Source organism: Strix aluco, chromosome 4 (genome assembly GCF_031877795.1).
Source record: "Strix aluco isolate bStrAlu1 chromosome 4, bStrAlu1.hap1, whole genome shotgun sequence".
In the NCBI taxonomy this organism is placed as follows: Eukaryota; Metazoa; Chordata; class Aves; order Strigiformes; family Strigidae; genus Strix; species Strix aluco.
In genome coordinates, this window is record NC_133934.1 from 55,480,944 (window position 1) to 55,501,817 (window position 20,874).

General features: G+C 41.5%; 1 protein-coding gene across 1 annotated transcript in view; it reads right to left on the reverse strand.

Moving 5' to 3' along the window:
* Positions 1-14,002, reverse strand: part of TSPAN5 (tetraspanin 5) — an 89,368-nt gene extending 75,366 nt beyond the window's left edge. The window contains exon 1 of the mRNA XM_074823147.1: positions 13,481-14,002. Within this exon, the coding sequence (XP_074679248.1) occupies positions 13,481-13,561 (81 nt within the window). The 5' untranslated portion in view covers positions 13,562-14,002. The remainder of the gene's footprint in view (positions 1-13,480) is intronic.
* Between the last annotated feature and the right edge of the window lie 6,872 nt (positions 14,003-20,874).

Consider the following 20,874-nt stretch of genomic DNA (forward strand, 5'->3'; position numbering starts at 1 on the left):
GGTACTTAACAGATGAGCATTAGTAGCTCCATCAGACACAGATTTATCATTAAGTTGCTGCTATTATATATGTGCCTGGCAAAAGCAGGACTCAGTACTCAATACAGGACTACGCATCGCTAGTTATAAAAAATTACAGTGGTGACCAGCTTGCTGCCGAGACCAGTGGCAAGGCACATAACCTGCAGAAACTACCATTTTCATACAAGCACACCACTACTCTACAACTAGAGAGAACAGTCACAATTGTCTGCTGTGGATGAGCTCTGTGTGCTTCAACAGCTAAGTTCTCTCAGTGCTACAAGTATTAGAGTCACATACAGCTCCTATTATTGAGGGGAAGTTTTCATTTAAAGGATCAAAATGGTCAGACAGGATGCTTACTCTGAGACACAAACTAGCAGAAGTACTGCCTGATAGACTCCACTGTTCTCTGTCAGAGTTTTTTGGTTGGACTAGTGCATCACCCTTTTTGTCAGCGCTTAGCTACTTAGGCAACTGAAATAATTGCTCTAGTTCTTTCAAAAGTCTTTTCAGTGTTTTGTTTGGGGGACCTCCTTGGGCTTTCCCACCACCATCCCCCTCTTTTTTTTTTTTAAAAAAAGACATTGCTTGAGAACCAATTATGCAGCTGCCATCAAGTGATTCCCATTGAAGTCACAGGAGCTGCTCTTATGCAGAGGCCCGTAACAAGGGCCCAAGCATTTACAGTGCTGAAAGCCTTTGTGCTCTATACTCTAAGTGGATGAAGGCAAGCTATGCAGGGGGCTCATTCAAAATTAATACTACATCAGGAAGTGGATGAAGGAGAGGAAAGGCACTTAATAATTGATCCACAGTTTGTTTTCTGTGAATTCTGAAACATCTTTATGTACGTGTTTGTTTTGCTTTGCCTTTTTGTGCCTGTTTTTTTTCAAGCTAGAGTTTTTAAACTAGAGTAAAGGTCTATTAACAAAACAGTCAAACAATGACAAGTGAGTTCCTAAAGTGGTACTTTGATAACAAGAACTGCAGAAAAATATCTACCCAGAAGGCAACACAGAGATGGAACAGAAAACAAGGCAGGTTTTATTCAGACAAAATATGACTACCTTCTCACTTCTAGAAGATTGCATTCTCAAAGTTGAATACCTTCTGCTTATCAAACAACTGGTATATTCCACTCCTGCTCTTTCTGTGAAAAGTTACAGGTTTCTCTTCTCACCACCACTTATACAGAAGATCAATCCCACCCCACAATGCAGACAAAGTCCAACTTCAAGTCCTTCAAATTCCTCAAGCTAGGAGTCTAATCCTGCTCTCACAAACAATTTTGACAACACAGCTACACCAAAATTGTTCCACCTTACTCTATAAACATCACCTGCAGTCATTTTAAGGACATGTTACAGTGGCAGATTGGAACAAGGTAGCCTTTTAGAGTAAATGAAAATCTAACCCTAGTACACTAAGGAGATTTAAACAAATAACAGTACTCACTGAAGTTCTGATAGGTCTCCAAAGACCCCAAAAAGGAGTCCCATGAGCTCTCGTAGGACTTTACAGTATGCTTCTAACTAGTACAGCAGCAGCAACCACCAGCCTCTAAATTTCAGTCCTGTACTCCAGCCTCAAGTAAAATCACTGAGACCCTGTGCTTCAAGAGCAACAAGCCTTCCATATGGTTCAAACAAGAGACAGAGCACATCCCTCAAATCTTTACTGGCCATGCCAGTCTCTACCGTAGCCCCATTCGTTCCACCTCACCTGACTCTACATGGCTCAGTTCTGCAGAAATTGTTTATGAAGATAAAACATTAAATTCTTTACACCGGAGCCAGAGTTGTGTGTACAGTTTTGGTATTCACCAGCCTTACAGTTTGATACATCAACTAAAGAAGGATTATCTCTGCAGGTGTTATTTGGGAGGTCTTGCATCAACACAGAGACTTGTTGTTTCAAACGGAGATGCTTGCACATTACACTGAAAAAAGGCACACATTTATGGAAAAAAGTTGTCAAGTAGGAACAAGTGCCTTATAAAATGGTACAAAAAAAAGCCAGTGTGTTTTTTTTTTTTTTACTTCTCCTTTCTACTTTCCTGTGGACTGGTAGCTGGAGTCCAGTAACAGAGCCAGCAAACTGCTCCTGTAGAAAGCCCTCTCAGAGCATGGCAGTGACCATGCAGGGGCTTCTGTAAGCTAACAGAACCCAGCTGAGCTTTGAACTCTAGATGACAGGAGTAAGAACAGACACAAACACATAGCGAGACACAAAAAGGGCTACCTTGGAGAATGGAACAGAGAGAACAGCCTCTGCAAGCTGGAGTAGAGCACAAACTAAAAGGAGGGCAACACAACAAGAATCAGGTATTTACAAGAGGCATGGTAATTTATCCAGGCAGTAATCAGCTGCTATTGACAAGAAAACCACAAGTAACAGTGGAGTTGAGTATATCATTGCATCATTTATTAGGCATGACATTTAAAATAATATATGAAATACTGGATGACAGTGGGTTCACTGGAAATCACACACACAAAGTTCTGGGATGGGGAAAGTTGAAGGCAAAAGCTACTGTTGCCTACAGCTGTCCTTTTGTCTCTATCAGAGGTTAGCACCTCTGCAGAACAGCTGATAGGGTCATGAATCTATGGGGCATAGGAGAGCACCTCCAACAGAAGACAAAATTGGCCAGATGGAAGCCACAACTCATTCACTTGCTACAGTGGCAAAAACCCTTCGGTATCAGTCTCATCAAGATTGGTATTGGTTTTCTTTAATATACAAAGCTATTAACTGCATCTGCTCAGGAGCTACTTCCTTACCCACAGGTATGAGAATGGTTTAGGAAAAGTGAAGGAGAGCAGAGGCCATCAAGGATGTAAACCATGTAAAAATGTAATTGGCTCATGTTCTTAATTCAGACATACTGATTACTTGCATGCAAAAGATCCTGCAGAATAAAACTGATTCAGATGCCACCACAAACCTTTAGACTACCCATGCAGTGGTTTTGTTTATCTTCAAAACAGCAGGACGTCTTGTAAGAGGAAGGAGACTGCTTACATGTAAAGGAAAGCAACGTTTTTAAACCACACTCAGCCTCACATAGCTGAAGCAGGAACACTACTGGTGACCATGCCAGAGCTCCCAGCAGCAGCAGCAGAACAGTAGAATGCAGCCAGAGCAAGATCAGTGCACAAAGTCCTTTGCATGTAACAGCAATGAGATGAGTTTCCAGTCCCTTCAAGTCCTGCTTTTACGCACATAAGTCAATGAACTTCTGCTCTAGCAAGTCAGGAATTAAATTTTAATACAGCATTATTCTATATACCTATGTATTCTATATAGCTATTCTATATATACCTATGCATGCATGTATATATTATATAAATATATTATATATATTTGTTATATTAAATATTATGATATTAAAATGTATATATTGTTTTTATTTTAATATATTTAAATATATTTTTAAAAATTATATTTAACATATATTAAATATAAATTTAAATATATTAATATATTTATATTACATTGTTATATTAAATATAATGAATATATTTTAAAATTTTATATTTACTATAAATATATTTTAATATATTTATTTTAATATATTTTATTATCTTAAATATTGTTATATTAAAATGTATATATTGTATATATTTATATATATAAATATATAATATATACATTTCCAACAACACATACTAACCTTTTGTTTGCAACAAAGCCATCAAAAAGGATACTACTTGGGAATGGAAAATCATGACAAACTCTCTTCAGAGAGATCATCTACCACCCCTTCCAGGAGGCCACTCCAGTGAAGTACCTTATTACAGGGAGTGGTAAGGTGTATGTTTATGGGAAGGAAAAGAAACCAGAGAGGTAGACAACAGAGCTGTCCACTTAAACTTAAGTTCAAATTAAGTTCACATTACAATAAACCTGGTAGACTATCACTGCTCTTTCTTTCTCCAACTTCACTGAGCAATTAGGAGAAAACAGATAACAACCATAAATCTTACTAAAATAGAGAAGATCAAAATGCACTGGAGGATCATCCCAAGTAGCATATATGTCTACGTAACAGTCTTCACTGGACCGAGCTAATTATTAACACAGCATCATGTCTGATGCCTCTGTGTACTCCACAGTCCAAAATCACAGCTAGTGCTTGTACAATCACTTTAAGTTGATCTATACAGGGAAAGGAGGAGATGGTCCTACCATCTCACACTTCATTCTTGCAGCCAAACAGCAAGTCAATAGAAATTGACCCAGATGAGAGAGTTCTCAGTCAGATCTGGTAAATGACTGCTATTAGTCCACTGAAACTGTACTAACACATTTGGTTCTCCAGCCTTGTGCCAGCCTCAGCCATTTGCAGCCCCCTGCTCTCATTTGGACACCAGAATTTGCAAGGCAGCAACCCAAAACCAGTCATGAAACCACTGCCACAACCAAGGCAGGAAGTGGCCGTGCTACAGAAACCAGTCCTCCAGTCACTGGGAGAGGAAAAAAAATTGAGTTAGACTATTAGGAAAGCAGCAAGACTTCACATTCCCCTAGATGCCCACAGAAAAAGAAACAAACAAGAGGATGTTTGTGGTATCAAGCAATATTGATTAAAAACTAGACCTTAGTTATTTTTTAACTGCAATCATACATATTTTATATTTTTATAGCCTTCACCTAAGTCAGATGGCTGAATTTTTATCTAGAAATTATTTACATAACTTCTAGGAAAACAGGGCTTCTAATTTTAAATTTTTCCTCCTCTTTTTAATTGTATATTAAATTATTTAATTATTGTTGGACTGACTGAAATCACTTATTCCTTTAGACATATACCTACATAAACTGGCAGTCAGGAAGACAACTTCTACAAAATGTTATCTTTTACCTATATGGAAAAGGGAACCCTTCTGTTTTTATATTTCAGTGGCAAAAGCTAAAATAAAAAAAATCTGAAGCTCTTGCTCTGTGCATAGTAGAACACGCCAGTATACTCCCAGCCTGAGAGTGGCCCAGGATATTTGCCGACCCTCTTCCTCATTAGCTGGTAAGACCCAATGTTTTGAATTGTCACCTTTTCCAAATTCTGTTCTCCAGCCTGAAACACTCTACCTACATGGCATTGCAAAGACAAACTTAAGAGACAGTTCTTCCACAAGGTGACACAGTTAAGTGAAGCATGGCATGAAACAACAAAACCTTTGCCATACATTATCTGTGAACTTTTTCCACAGTGTCTCTGCTCTTTATATAAATTATTTACAGCATGTAGAGGGAACACCCTTCAAGCTCTTTTTAATCACAGCTCTTTGGAAAACAGAACACAGCAGAAGAGACACAATTCGGTGAGAGGGAAACACAGAGAACCTAACCTCACAGAGGTAAGTATATGCCCCACACATGAGTACATAAAGCAGAGGTGTCCAACAGGGAGAACCTGTGATGCAGGCTCTGACAAAATGACAGATACCAGGTGGATCTGCCAGGGGTGACACCCCACACAGCGTGCTGCTGCATCTTTGCTTGGGGCACCAGAGCTCAGCAGAGACAGTCTGCCCTCTTGACACAGAGAAAGTCCTGACATAAAAAATAAAATTCCACATCATGGAAGATGTGCGCCTAAATCCAAGTAAATTAAGCTGGACTCTCATTAAATATAAGTTCCTAACGCTAGAAAACACCCAGTAGGCTGAATTATTGCAAGCATCCTTGCAGTCTCATTTATATCATACTCATTACCCTATAACAGTAGCTTACTGAAGCTATGACAGCAGCCATACTCAGGTCTTAACTCACTGACATTATATTCAGGAAAATGAAACAGAAGCCTCTATGAACACAAAATATTTCATATATGTAAAGGCATCTAGTCTCCTTTTAATTCTTTCTTTGAATACAATACTACAAAGAAGCACCACTTTTAGAAATAATCTCACTTGCCTATTGAGAAGGAGAACATATTTAGGCAGAACTTCCTACAATTCTTTGATTTTTCCATAAGAAGTTTTGCTGTTGAGAAACCAGACAGCAATAGGTACAGAATAGGTATACGAACTGTTTTTGTAATAGATATTTGCCTCATTGCAAAAAGAAAAAAAACCAAACTTCCATCACCACACATCAGGAACTTCGCTTGAAATGATTTTCAATATTATTTGATGTAATGGAGCCTTCACTAGGAGCAGAGGGATTTTCAAGGCCTGGAAGAAGCATATTGATTTTTCCCAGTTCTGAGGGAAATTGACAGTTCATTCATAAGATCCTCTGTGTGTGCTGAAATACTTACTCTAAATGCTGTCCAGAGGAAAGTGACTGGAAAGTTGAAACATTACCTGGAGAAGCTGATGTGGAGATTGATGTGTATTAAAATAAATACCGCTACTGCCATTTGCCTCATTTATTTTATACAGCTAAAGGAGCAGGATCTGGCTGCTTTTAGAATCTCCACAAGTCAGGCCATCTGGAGGTTATATGAGATCACACTGAGTCAGAGTTTGATACCAAATCAAACACCCCTGACTGCAAGCCTCAGTGTGTTAGTGACATTTTTAAATGCCAGTGTAAGGGGAAGGCTGGACTGCTCTAGATCTCTGTGTATGTTACAGAAGCAGCTACAGAGAGCACTGTGCCAACAGTGACATCCATCCATACCAACCCTTATACCTGTACAAAGTCCTGTTGAAATCAGTGGAAATCTATATCCACTGTGATCCATGAGGGAGGATATTTTTTGGCAGGAGTAGCAGCACAGTCACAAGAAATGGGATGTTTTCCAAACTTGCACAATAGTACAATGGAAAAGAAATAAATTAGGCCTCAAATCAGTAAAGAATAATCTATGTCTTCCTGGATTTTGCACTGTAAAACTGTAGTGGAACGCAATTCAGTACATTGGCAAAAATAGATAAGCTTTTTTTGTTTTAATCCTTTATTGCATTGCAACAATATTTGCTAATTTTTAATGGGAAAAAAAGATGGAAACTAGTACAAGAGTATAAAGTCACTATGAAATGCCAGCTAATGAAAAAGTCAAATACATAGAAGAATTAAAATAATTACCATACTGGAAGGTACTTTAACAGTTAATGTTGCCAGTGACTTCTGGGTCATCCCTAACAGAGCTGGGTTACTTCATGAGCTGTTCAGCTCCTTGCTCCTGCCTACATCAATAAAACAATTACAGTCCTGTTGACAGGCTACTAGCCATGCGTTTGAGAAACGTGCTGCATAGTTTGGGCAAAGCAATGTACGAAGGTTGATTCTATCCTACAGAACTATAGTTTAAGACTGAAATTCCCTAACTGGCAGAATTAGATCAGATTTCTTTGGGTCAAAAATATTCTCTCTCACCTCCAGGTTTAACTGGAAGCAAAACACTATATTCTAAATGCTTGTAACAAATCTTCACAGGTTACTGCCCTTGGTTAATGGACTATAAACTGTTGAAGTACCTAGACTGAGCATTTAACAACACATCAGCTCCTTGCTCCAAATGTATAACTTGTAGTAGCCCGGGTGCCAAAATCAGTTTATAATTCATTTTCAACAATAAGTCTATTCGTAGGAATGGGGCTCAAAAGAAAAGTAAGTGTTGTTTCACTAACCATAAGCTCAAGTTTCTTATCCTCTACTAATCATTAACTATTGCATCTTACAGAGTTTAAGAAATAAAGAATAAATTAAAGTTTGCTAAGAATTACTTCTGGATTATTATAATCTATGGAACTAGGTCTCGGAAAGTGTTCTTTAAGAACAAATTACATATATACTTTCAAACTCCTGTCTACTGGAGAGGACAGAGAAGTTACTTAGATTTTTCTTCTTTCCACTCTCCTCTCCCCCCCCCCCCCAAAAAAAAAAAATAAACCCACACCAAAAAAGCCAAAAAAACCCAAGAAAACTAAACCTACAAAACAACCTTCTTCCCTACATTTTCCATTTGAAAATTACTCTACATCTATTGCACTACCTGATATAAATTGTTTTGTGGGGTTTTTTTTCAAAAACATGTTTTCTGGGTTCCTATTTGGAAAAAAAAAAAAAAAAAAAGCCTTTCTTCCCCAGCATAGCTCATGCTCGCTTTCCCTGTGTGCCTGTTACATTATACACTGTAGTTGAATATGTATATACATAATAAACATACCAAAGAGTTTATAATGAAAAGACAGTCTTACTAAATGAAGGTAGCATGTCTACGTTCAAATTCAATGTTACAGAACACAGATCTGTTGCCTTGATGAAGAAAACATTATCAACATGCACTAAGGGAGATGAGGCTAGGACCAATGGTAACTTGGTTTCACACATACAAATATTCACAAAATGTTCCACTTGCAGAAGTATTCTGTTGGGGCTGCCTGTATTCAGGGTGACATTCACATGCATCAGCTTTTCTCCGATTGGGACACTGAAGATTCAAAATTAATTCTTCATACTTTGAGATAGATGTCTCACCAGGTAAAACTTACTATGACAATTCAATCAAGGTGGGAGGACTGGTAAAATACATTTACCAAATTCATCTTTAACACAGAAGAAAAGTATGTAAGATGCATTGGATAGTTCTAGTAATACTCACCTGAAGTATGTTGACATCAAACATGAGAAGTTGCACAATTAATCACAATTAGTTTTTTCTAGTTCTTGTGTCCTTATGCTTCTTCAATCTTTTATAAACTAGAAACATGAAATACCTTAAAACAGTAACATATTCACAAACACCTAGTTTTGGCAAAACACATCCTTAGAAGAAAGGAAACTGTTTCATCCATGTTCCGCATCTATCTCTTTTTGTATAAACAATGATACAGCCTGCCACAAAGTTACAAGGAAAGGCAGGGCAGGGAAAATTTTTATTCCAAGACTGACCTCTAGAAACCTGAAGCAAGTCCCCTATCGCCAGCAGAGTTACTATATTTTTATATGCATTTAAAAGACTGGGGCTACATCTGCTGAAAGAGACACTGAGGAATTCAGGAATCTCAAGCTCACAACAATGCATCCATTTTATCAATATGTACATCACCGCCTTGCACTGTTACAAAACAGTTGTGTATTTTCCCAAGACAAGTCCAGTTCTTGCCATTGTTCTGTTTCTGGCAAGACCGCTCGTGAAATGCTAAGTTATCTGTGCTACTCAAAAATTAAAAAAAAAGTAAAATCATTTGATCATAAAAGGGTGGGGGGAGAGTGAACAGAATGCTTCCACTGCAAGAGCACCTTCCCAATGCAATTTTTTAAAGATCAAATGCCACAGAACGCATTTGAAAACTGCATGGAGCATGCTTCACATTGATTTTTTTTTTTTTTTAAACCACTGTGGCAAGGGAAAATTACATAACCAAAACTTCCTTGTGGATGTCTGAAAACCAGCTGACATCAGAAAATGCTCTTCTGCCCCTTTGAAAACAAACCATAATGTACAAAGTTTAATAAACAGGCTATTTATTGTCCCTTAAACATCAGTGCACTTTTCCAACACTCTTCCCTTAACACACTTGTATAAGCTTATGCAATTTTCTTTCCACTATCTTCTTGTAATTCAGAAGACTATTTAGACTCCCATATGGTTGCCATCAAATCCAGCAGACGCCAAGCAAATTAAAACACAAATTATGACTTGAATATGCTGATGTATCATAATTGCAGCATATCTCACAACTTACAGTGAATCATCAGATAAAGCAAAGGTTTCTAAGGTGTCAGTGCTTTTTATACATCTTTCAGATTAGGCTAGGGTCAGTAGAATCAAGTGTGGATTGAAATTCAGAGTTAAACAACAGTATACATCCACAGTTTCCATCAAGCATAATAAAGCACAGAGAGCAATTTAAAACAGCTATTGGAACTAAAAGTAAGCTTAAAACTGTCTTGCAAAAGTAGAAGGGGAAAGAAGAGGAAATGGTTCTTGCCTTTTGGGAAGCAGGGTGGCCTACTTTTACTTTTTGCATTTTACCTTTAACATCATTCTGCATAGAAGTCTAAGGGGGAAGAGGGGGAGGAGGCATTGTTTGTTTGCTTTCTTTATGTAGAGAAAAATGTTTTGTTACCTTATATTACAGCTGCAGCTCTCATCTAAAACAGATTACATTATGGTTTACCCAGACAAAGACATAAAGGCTCCTAAAAAAAGCACTGTCTATTCCACCAGCCTAGAAAGGTAGCAAACATAATGTAGTGCTTTCACACAGGTATTATGCTAGTGAAGTTAAAGCCCAGGTGTGTGCCCTAATGAACAACCAGCAGAAGAATGGCAGCTGAGCAACAGAAAGAGAAGTATAGTACCAAGTTCTAACTTTTGATTTAGATGTATTTGTGCCTATTTGGTCTCAGTTCCTAAATCTTACTTTGGTGACTGCCAAACGAGCTTTCCTTTTCCACAGGAACATAGAGGTAAGTTTTTCTGAACAAACACTTCCAGCATTTACCAATTTTAATACTGAATTTCCAGAAAATTAAGCTTGCAAATATACCTAGAACATTAATTATGCATAGACTCAGCAGATAATACAATCTTCTACAACTGTATGAAACACAGTTAGACAAGAACACCTTGCCTGGTGTGGTGCAAGAATGAGAACTATCTCCTAAAGAGCATACTGTCACTGACGTTACAGCTACATGTACAGCATTAGTGTAACATTCCCATATTCATTATTAGAAAATTCAGTTGTGTTTTTTTAAGGAAAGAAATAACAGACCAGCACAAAACCAAAAAATTGACAAAACGGTCTGATAATTTATTTTGCCCATATTCTGTAGCATATAAAGCCTCTGATTTTTTGTAATATCTTCAGTTTAAGTAGCATGTACAATCATTCCCCACAATTTCAGCAGATCTATAATATTCTTCTGTTCAAGGCACTGACAATTTTCTTACCAAAACCATTTGTCTTCCAACTCAGTTCTCATAATTTTTAGTCCATTGTTTTGTGATGCAGAATAGAAAGTATTTTCCTGTTTGTTTACATCAAAAATGTAAAAAGTTGTGTTAAAAGCGCTATATAATAATGCTCAGGTAGAAGTTTTAACAAAGGTGTTCTACATATCTCCATGATCGCAAGATCCCTGGAGAGTGTCATGGGGTTAATACGATGACCTCTTCATCATTTCAATCTATTTACAATGACTACATTAGTGGCTATTTTTGATTATCACTTTCTGTGAACAGCCAACCAAACTCGCAATTTTCATTTACAGCTTTTCTGCCCCAGTTTCATGATAGACTATTGAAGAGTTTGCTATTAATTCAGTAAAAACAACAATAAAATATATTCTACAAGAGTAACTGCCTATGTTTTCACTCCAAATCATGAGAGGTAATAAATGCAGGCTTTCTCATAAAGAGATTACAATATTCTGAAGAACTGACTAAACTCTTATAAAGTGCTTTGTCTCTGTAGATTTCCAAGTTTAGCCAAGGACACAAATTAGGTGATTAGCATTTTGCAAAAGGAGAAATCTGTAAGCAAGGGCCACACATCAAGCAAATGGCAGAGTGGGCAATATACTCGGGTCTTCAGATTAGCATTCCAGCAGTATAAAGCTGGGTGGCCTAGCAAAATATCCTTTAACCCATTCAGTTAAAACAGATGAACATCTGCCGTCATGCGAAAGCTATGCTGCATCTGCCTCGACAACACAGGAATAAGAAAAACACTAGCCACAAAATACCTAAAACATACCATTTCCCCACTTGCACCATCTGCACATTAACCTTCACAGAATAAGATGAAGGAAATTACAAGGTATATAGCTTCTTATAGACTGACAGTGTCTGACAGACCAAGATAACATGTTCATGTGTATTTCACCATAATCTCTCTCTTTTAGTCCAAGGACAGGGCACACAAGTTGTTCCTCACACTACTCTGCTCCCTGCTGAAAAACATCTGTGTTCACAGCAACATATGCCCAGGGGAATCAAACTGAAAAAACAGACAAGTGAAAAGAAGCATGGCAAACTCAATCACTAAAAACTGAGTGAATAGGTCAACAAAAACAGCTACTGTAAGGTCAAAATACTACAAAGCTTGGAACCACTCATCTCCACAGGTCAGTCTTGGGCCAAGTAAACATTGACATAAAACTGCAGCTTATTTTCTTGATTAAGGAAAGGTATTTCAGTATAAAAGTGTAATTAATCAAAACTCCCATCCTTCCAAAACATCCTCTTCAGGCATCTTTACTTTCCAGGAAGACAGACATGAAGTTAGCTATAAATACTTGCTAGCCACGTAACCATCCTCCTCTGTTCTTACCGTGGTTACGATCACAAGCTCAGTATTGCCTAGAAGGTTTCTCTCCTCTACTCTTCCCCACCTTCATCCATAAAACTTCAAGGTGTTTTGGTTTTTTTTTCCTCCAATTCACCTTTCACCATACCAGATATGTACTCGACTTGCCTTCAAAAAGCCCCTGAAAAACACATATTCACCCTACCCGGGTTTGTGCATGCTTCCCATTGCTAAATGGAGTATGTCATGAAAAGAGGGGGGTTGTACATCTAAGAGCCTTCACCCAACTTTAACATTCTGTGCAGCGATAAAATCTCACTATTTATGTGTGTGTGAGAATGCTCACCCCCTCCCTCTGTGGTTAGGAAATTTGGCATGTACACCCAAAACCAGCTGCTTCTCTTTCAAACCCTACACATTGAGAAGATGCTAGAAATACTATCATATGCAGGTTACATTTCACTATACCGTTCTGCCTACTCTACAGCCAGGGCTAGAATGGTGCAACACGATACTGTGCAGTCAGACGATCGGCCAGGAATCCCAGAAAGCCTCCCATGGACTTGCACTTTACAGATGGGTGGGAATACTGTTCCTCCATCCTATTATTGCTACCACTACTACGTGGTAATAGCAAATCATAATAAACCCCTGCCGTACACAACCTCGTCATTGTGCAATCATTGCCTTAAACAGCACTGTTCAGAGAACTCGAGCTGCAAGATTTTCAATTATTTTTATTTAACAGAGATATCAGCACGAAAACATGCAGATCGAGCCGTTCTCCAGGCCTGGGTGTCTAGCTGTTCCCTCCCCCACCACAAAGCAGACAAGGGGGGAAGGAAGGAGGGAGGAGGAAAAAAATAATTTAAAAAAAAAAAAAAAAAAAAGAGGCAAGAAGCCCTCTTCTCACCTACAACAAAAGCAATTAGGAGGGCCGGGAGGGAAGAGGAACCAGCAGGTTCCGAAGGTGCAGGAATGCAGCACGCCAACTTGCTGCCCGGGGGGAGGCTGAGGCGGCGGCACCTCCGGCGTCGCGCGCCCCCCGCCGCCCCCAGCCCCATTCCAACCCCAACCGGCGGCCTCGCGCCCGACTGTCACGCACGGCCCCGGGCTCCGCTTTGACGCGTCCCTCAGTTTTCATTCGTGGCCGTGCCCAGCCCAGGAGCGGCGGCGGGGGAGGAGGAGGAGGAGAAGGTGGTAGAGGAAGACACGAAGCGCCGTGCGACCGGCCCACTTACCCAGAAAATGACATTGAAGCCGAAGATGAAATATTTGATGCAACAACTGACTTCAGGCCCCTTATAGTGCTTCCCGGACATCCTCTGCGCTCATGAAGACACTTTGCTCGCAGCCAGGGTGAGAGCCAAAGGGGGTAAAAAATGGGGGAGGGGGGGGGAAGGGGGGGGGGGGGAGAAATAGAGGGAAGGGGGGCTGGGGGAGGCGCGGCGCGGCGAGCAGGGCTCAGCGCCGGCTGCGCGCCGGGGGGAGATGCGGCAGAAGCGGCGCGGCGGCGGGTCGGCTCCGACTTGCCGGGCGCCGGGGATGGCCGGCGAGCAGCTCCCACCTCCTCCTCTTCTCCCGCATGGAGAAGGCCCCGGCTACTCGCAGCGAGAGGGGGGGAGAGAGAGAAGGAAGCAGCGGGGCGGCCGCCAGGGAAGGAGGTGCCCGGGCAGAGGCGCGGGGTTCGCCGCCGCCCGGAGCCGCGAGGTGCCCCGCGCCCTCTCGCGCAACGCGCCCTCCCCCGCCTACCACAGCGGCAAACGGCCGCGCCACGCCACGCCCCGCCCCGCGTGAATGGGGGGGCGGGAAAAGGCACGCCACTGGTCGGTCCCACGTAACTGGCGTGGCGCCCCACCAATCCGACAGCGCGACCCCGAGGCCCCCGGAGCGGCTGTGCGGCGCCCCCTCCTCTACCTCCCCCTCCGCGCTGTGACCCAGGGGTGCGCGGCGCGGCGCGGGGGGGCGGCAGTGCGGTGTCTCCCGTGGGGGCTGATGGCGGCGGGGGGCAGCTGTGCCCGCCGGCCTTTGTTTGCGGCGGCGAGGGCGGGGGGCGGCCTGGCGGGTGCTGCGGCCGCCTGGGTTACGTAACGGGGCCGGCGGGCCGCGGGGTGGCCGTTGGAGCGGCCGTTCAGGGTCAGCCCCGGCGGAGGGAGGCAGGGGCGGGCTGGCGGGGGCAGCCTGCCGGGGGGTGGGTGTCAGTTAGGGGGCCGCACCTGTCAGCGCCGGGGTCAGCGCAGTCCGTTTTGAGTCAGGTGTCCGTGAGGAGTAACAGTACTAGCCCGGCTCCTCGTTGCGGGTCGAGCTCTGGTCCGTTCTCCCTTCCTGCGACACCTCCCTCGGCAAAGTCCCCCCGTGGCCTTGCACAAAAGCCAGAGGTGCCAGGCCGGGGGGCTCCCAGGCCGGCCAATGCCGAGGAATTCCAGCCAGGAATAACAGCCTGGCTGGTGTGCGGGAACAGAGGACAGAGGTCCGCAGCATGCACAGGGACAAAAGCCAGGAGAGCGATGTGGTTCTAGGTTGGCTGTGGTAACAAGAAAGAGCAAGACCATAATTGTACTGTGGAGGTTATTCTGAATGGGTACTTCAGATCACCTCCCACATGAACCCGTATGCACTACACGCCCAGGAACACATGAAGAACTATTTTACAATGTTTTCTAGCGTTTACGCTTTAACATACTCTGAATTTGGATTGAACCTACCAACTCTAACGTTATGTGGCTTAGTTATATACTGTTTGGGATTCAGAGTCCACATCGTCTGGCATTAACAGCATAATTACGAAGACAGGCTGAGAGTTGGGGTTGTGTAGCCCGGAGAAGAGAAGGCTCTGAGGAGACCTTATAGCAGCCTTGCTGTACTACAGGAAAGATGAGGAGGGACTCTATCAGGGAGTGTAAGGATAGGACGAGGGGTAATGGCTTTAAACTGGAAGAGGGTAGATTTAGATTAGATATAAGGAAGAAATTCTTTACTGTGAGGGTGGTGAGGCACTGGAACAGGTTTCCCAGAGAAGCTGTGGCTGCCCCCTCCCTGGAAGTGTTCAAGGCCAGGTTGGACGGGGCTTTGAGCAACCTGGTCTAGTGGAAGGTGTCCCTGCCCATGGCAGGGGGGTTGGAACTAGATCATCTTTAAGGTCCCCTCTAACCCAAACCATTCTGTGGTTTCTTTGCTGAAGAATATCCTCATTTCAGTGTTTCAAGTCTTCAGAGTTTCCTAGTTCAGCTATAAGTGTGATACTTTTAATTAAAAATATGAAAGATCTCTTAGTAATAAATTACATTTCCCATCTCTACAAGGTTGCAAGATAACACAGTACAAAAGTATGATATTTTTAGAACTACAAAAGATAGTCTTTGGTTCAAAATCACTTCATATTTGTTATGGGACCTTGGTCATGTGTCTTTTTTGAGAGAGAGGGGAAATACTTGTCTGTCAGGTCTGGTAGATGTTGAGAAGAAAAAGCATCTGCTGAAATGGATCCATGAAAATAGGCAACGTTATTGGTAAATGAGAAATTAATGTAACACGTCTATACAATTTAACTATGACTGTATAGTTTTACTACATGAATGTTACCTCTGTGTCTACTGTTGGACTATTAACACTGTGTCTTTGCAAGACCATCCATGGGAAGAGGGTAGAAAAGGGTGAATAATTAGTAATGCATAGATTCTGTACCAATGAGTAAAAGCACATCAGCACTTACAGTAGGGTATGATAATAATGTATTATATTAAGGTGCTGTTTTTACAAGTGGCTTCAAATATTGGTGACAACCTGTACAAACATTTATAGTATTACTGTCATAACACCCTACTAACACCACGTGTTGGCACCCTTTAGCATTTTAATGCTTCACAGGCAAGAGGAAAACATTACAGAGTAATATTTATAATGATAAATACAGTAACAATCTCAGATGGTTTACCTATTAATCCATTCATTCCCAATCAACAACTTAAAATGAAATGCAACCTACATCAATTATAGCATCATATTACGTGGCTTCACTTGCTTTCTCAGTCAAGAATAGTATTATCATTGCCAAGTGCCATTTTAAAGTTGAAAGCATTTCACATTGTCCCATCATCTGACCGGCTTAAGGAGAATTTAGGACGTCTGGTGTTAACGGTTAGACTGCTCACTTGAAGAGGGTATTGAACACAGAACCCTGCTCTTCTTAATCCACTTTGTGTGTACGGTTCCTGTACAGTCTTAGAAATGAGCAACCAAACAGCAAAGGCAGCAGAACAGCTTTGATGTAGGTAATTGATCTTTCAGAATGCCAGCTGGAACAGAGTCCTCTGCACCTGCAGCAGCCTCTCTGGTTTACAAACACATTTTGTCTCCTGTCCTAAACAAACAGGTATAAAAAAACCAAACATCTTTTGGCTTTGTGCCATCTCTTGTGGATCGCTTCTCACATGTTTTGGCCACCTAGGTATGGAAGGTGAGCAAGATGGCTGTGACAGCACTTTAAATTCACTGTTAGTTACCAGTCAACGCTGAGTTCCGGTGTGATGTTTTGGCACAAAAGCCTGAGGCAATACAAGCAGGAGTGATATTACCTTTCCTTGCAGTATGGCAAGACAGTTATTCAAATTCTGTTAGTTTATAATTCATCTAACTAGTCACAGGAGTACTAATGGGCACTATTTCAATGACAAAGCAAAGTTTCTAGTTGCACAGTGCTTTGTAACACTAGGCAATGCTTTGATTTACTACTGACTTCAGAGAAAAAGTCCCATCAGAAAGATTAAATCTACTTCCTATCTCTAAGATGTAGATATCAACAGACTTCTTCTGTCCAAAGACTGGCCAAGTCTAGTGCTAGTAAGTGCAGGAAGTTTGAGAAGTTCATATCTTAAAAGGGGTATAGTTGTGAACTCTGAAATTCTTACTTCCCACCAAGTAAAGAGCTCTCATCCCAATTCCTCAGTTCAATCATTTCTTAGATCCAGCACCTCTGTCTTTGTGTCAGCTCCTGTTTTTTGATCTATGAATTCTTTGACATTTTCCAGGGAAAAAGAAATGCAAGTCTGAGTGACTCAGGATGAGAAATGGTTAAGCAGCACATTGAAGTTCCCTGAGTTACCGCATTGCTAATCTCACCACGTGCCACATATAGTGAGATAAAGGTTGTGGTCTAAGAAAAGTTCAATGCATGTGTCCATAAGTCTAGTTATTTCCTGGACACTTCATTTTAGTTGCAGTTCATAGGACAGCAATATTTTTCCATGGGGAAGCCATGGAGCTTTCTGACATACAACACGATTTATAGAGTCAAAGGTAGTACCTACCTCAGAATATTTTTAAATTTAATATCATACTAGCTCGTAATGCCATTTGTGTTCATTTGATAGTTTTGGAACCATGAAAACACTTTATTTTCTATTTAGCAAATGAGCAACCACTGATGAGGGGGTGTTTTTTAGGTTTAAAAGATGTTCTAAGATAATAATTTCACAGGACCAAACTCAAGTGGTGACACAAGTTGTATTGGCCTTGGTGGACTTACATGCCATGTCCCAGCAGTGAACATGACTTCAGCTTCCCACAAGAATAACACACATCTTTTCAATTAATTCACAAGTGCAAGTACTGACTAATTACTGTTATGGCTAACACTGGTTAGTGGCTTTCTGGTGAGTATTGAGCTGCTTTTTCATATGAAACTTAGCTCTCCGATACTGGATAATAATATCCTCTTGCAGGACCAACCCAACATCATTATAATCTGATAACAACAACTTTGTTGTTAGGATGATTCACAAAGCATTAAGCATGCCTATACATCTACAGAGTTAGAGGCCAGAGTCTGAAACTAAGGCATACCAAATAATAAGCGATAAGCTTATTATGTCTGATTTTACTTTCTCAAGAGAATGTGTTACTAAGCCTTGATTTTGTTTCTCTAAATGCTGTACTTTTGGTGTAAGAATGCGTTATTTCATGTGTTCTTAAAGTAAGGATAACTATATAAACAGACTGCAAGTTGTATTTGCTCCGGTTCCCACCAGCATTTGGCAGGTTTCGGAACAATGATGAGAGCTACTAACCAGGATGCAAATTACTTAAATAGAGCTACCAAGTATCAACAGTAATGGTCACAAAGTCGACTCAGCCGAGCTCTAGTGCTTGCAGTCTGTAAGCTGGTTTGTTCAAGATGAGCCCAGACAAGTCTTGCAGCAATCTAAGCTGATAGACATGAAGATGCAGCCTCAGAAGTCCCTTTGGAGAAAACATATGCAAAATGAGATACGCAGACCATTAGGGCCAGAAATGCTACTTTGAAACCGTAGGGAAGAAGAACGCACCCTGCTATTTCTCTCCTGTGAGAGAAGAAAAAGGTATTTTTTGTGCCAGGCACCTGGAGCCAGAAGCTGCTACCTCTGCTGCTTGTGAGAGGAAGGGGTGGGAGTGGTGGCACGCTTCCTCCCTCTCTGACGCTCTGTGGTCAAAGGCAAAGGAGCAGCCGGGGCTGCAGCTGTACGACGGTGCTGACTGGGGCAAGCATTCAGAAATGCAACTCTGTGTCTGTAGTGCAGTGCCTCAGCAAGCCCCTGTTATGGAGATTTTTGCAGAGCTTTTTCTTATTCATACCCCTGACAAGTCTATACAACAGTAAGGCAGGAATAGTATGACGTACCTAGTCCATAGCTCACTGTCACACAGTGACTGCAGGTGTGGTTCCAAATGCTTTTACATCCAAACTGGCTCCAAAGTGCATTAACTATAAGGTACTTCTTACAACCATTTTATACACAGGACAGTGACAGGGCTTAATAAGATAAAACATATGCATTCTTCTACATAAGACACACAGATTTGCAGTCCTGAATTAGGCACAAGTACAATCAGAATACAGAAAGTCTCTTCCGCTTTCATTACTGGTGCTACAGGACCATGAATGTTAATATAGATATAAACTCAGACTCCAGTAAGTGCCAAATTTATCCTTCTAACTTTGTATCGCTAAAGGCACTGGACAAACTCTGCAAATTGGAAACTGTTTCCTTCCCAAACACAGACTATTGCTTGTGTATACCTGAAGGTTCTGGTATAATTCTTGACAATGGTCTGTCCAAAAGGGCAACTGATGTTTATCCTATGATGGAGCACCATATAATTTTCTTCAGTTAAGGTACATTAAGTTTTTCAAGGCTGTCTGACTTGCTCTCAGCCATTCTTCATCAAATAACACAGGACATCCTCGCTTCACAGCTCAGAGGTTTAACATATGGTATTTACTCTGTAATAGCACTCAGGAGAGTAAGGATTTCCTCTGAGTGTGTTTTTAATAGTGGTAAGATTTTCTGAAAATCCACCATTTTAAGTAATCTTTGAATATGTTTCCCTTCAAGGGTTTCCTTTACTCAGCCCTAAGCTACCTGAGCTTCCCCCATCTCTCCTCCTGTGCAGGTTTTTATTTTTCCTGGGAGCCTGGATCAGAGTTGTCCACATGAACAATCTCTCAGGAATCAGTCTGGCATCTCTTTCCAGGCAGATCTGTAAACCTGTTAGAAGGCCAGGGAGTGGAAGCAGGAGATAAGATGAAAGAGCACAAGACGGCAAATCTGGTTGTTGTAGGCTTTAAATGCTAGTTGCAGTCAGAGTGGTGGAAGGGGAGGCTAGCAGACCAATTAATCTCAGAGCCCAGCTTTTGGAAAAGCTTTCAGCCATGGCCTGGCCAAGAGTTGAGCTAAAAGGTGTTGGAGTAGATGTTTGGCCAGCGTGGTTGAGACTTCAGCCCCCAGACCTCTCTCTGTGCAGGCGAGGTCATCTTGCTGAGAACAGAGTGAGAAAAGCTGACTGTACAACAAGCATTTTTTAAATATAAGCAACACTTTTTCCATTGTTTTTTGATTCAAATGGCTGTAGAGATGCTGTAATCTGAAGGGACTCTATGCCGTTGCCTTCACAGCAGAGAGTTGATCCAAAACCCTCTGGGGAGAGTGATGAGGTGCTCAAGGGAGTCAGCCCCAGATCTGCAGTGCAGCTGCAGGGAGCCACCTCTGGCAGGAACATGCTTGTTCATCTGAGCTATGGCACTAGCAGTGGCAAAAGGGCTGCAACATCTGTATCTCCCATCTGTCAGACTACATGACAGAGTGTATCCAGGGCCTCTGACAGTTTATTAGGACTGTACAAGAGCTCTGCAAGGGAGCTGATCATCCCAAAGGAAGGTGGTTCATATGTTTAACCTGATTTTCTCACAGTTTTGTGTCTGGTTCTTCATACACACCTTATCTATTCACAGCCGATAACAGTTACCACATAGTAGGGTCAAAGATACCATAGTTTCCTTTACCTTTGGTATTGACATTTTTGATTTCTCGGATGTTACACAAAGACAGCTGCCACAGCAAACATAGCACTTGTCATAGCACCAGTGAACGGGTATTTTACAGCCATATTCTCTATAGTTTATATCAGTGGACCTGCTTAGGAACAAGGCAAATAAAATACATTTTTTAAACATTTCCAAAAGGCATAAAATATCAGTACTAAAGTCATTAGAAAACCATGCTGTGTTGGTAGGGCTTTTTACCTCCCATGGGAGGAATACATGAATGCCCATGGTAATGGTACATCTTCGGCAGATAGTCCTCTGTGCTCAGCAATAGCA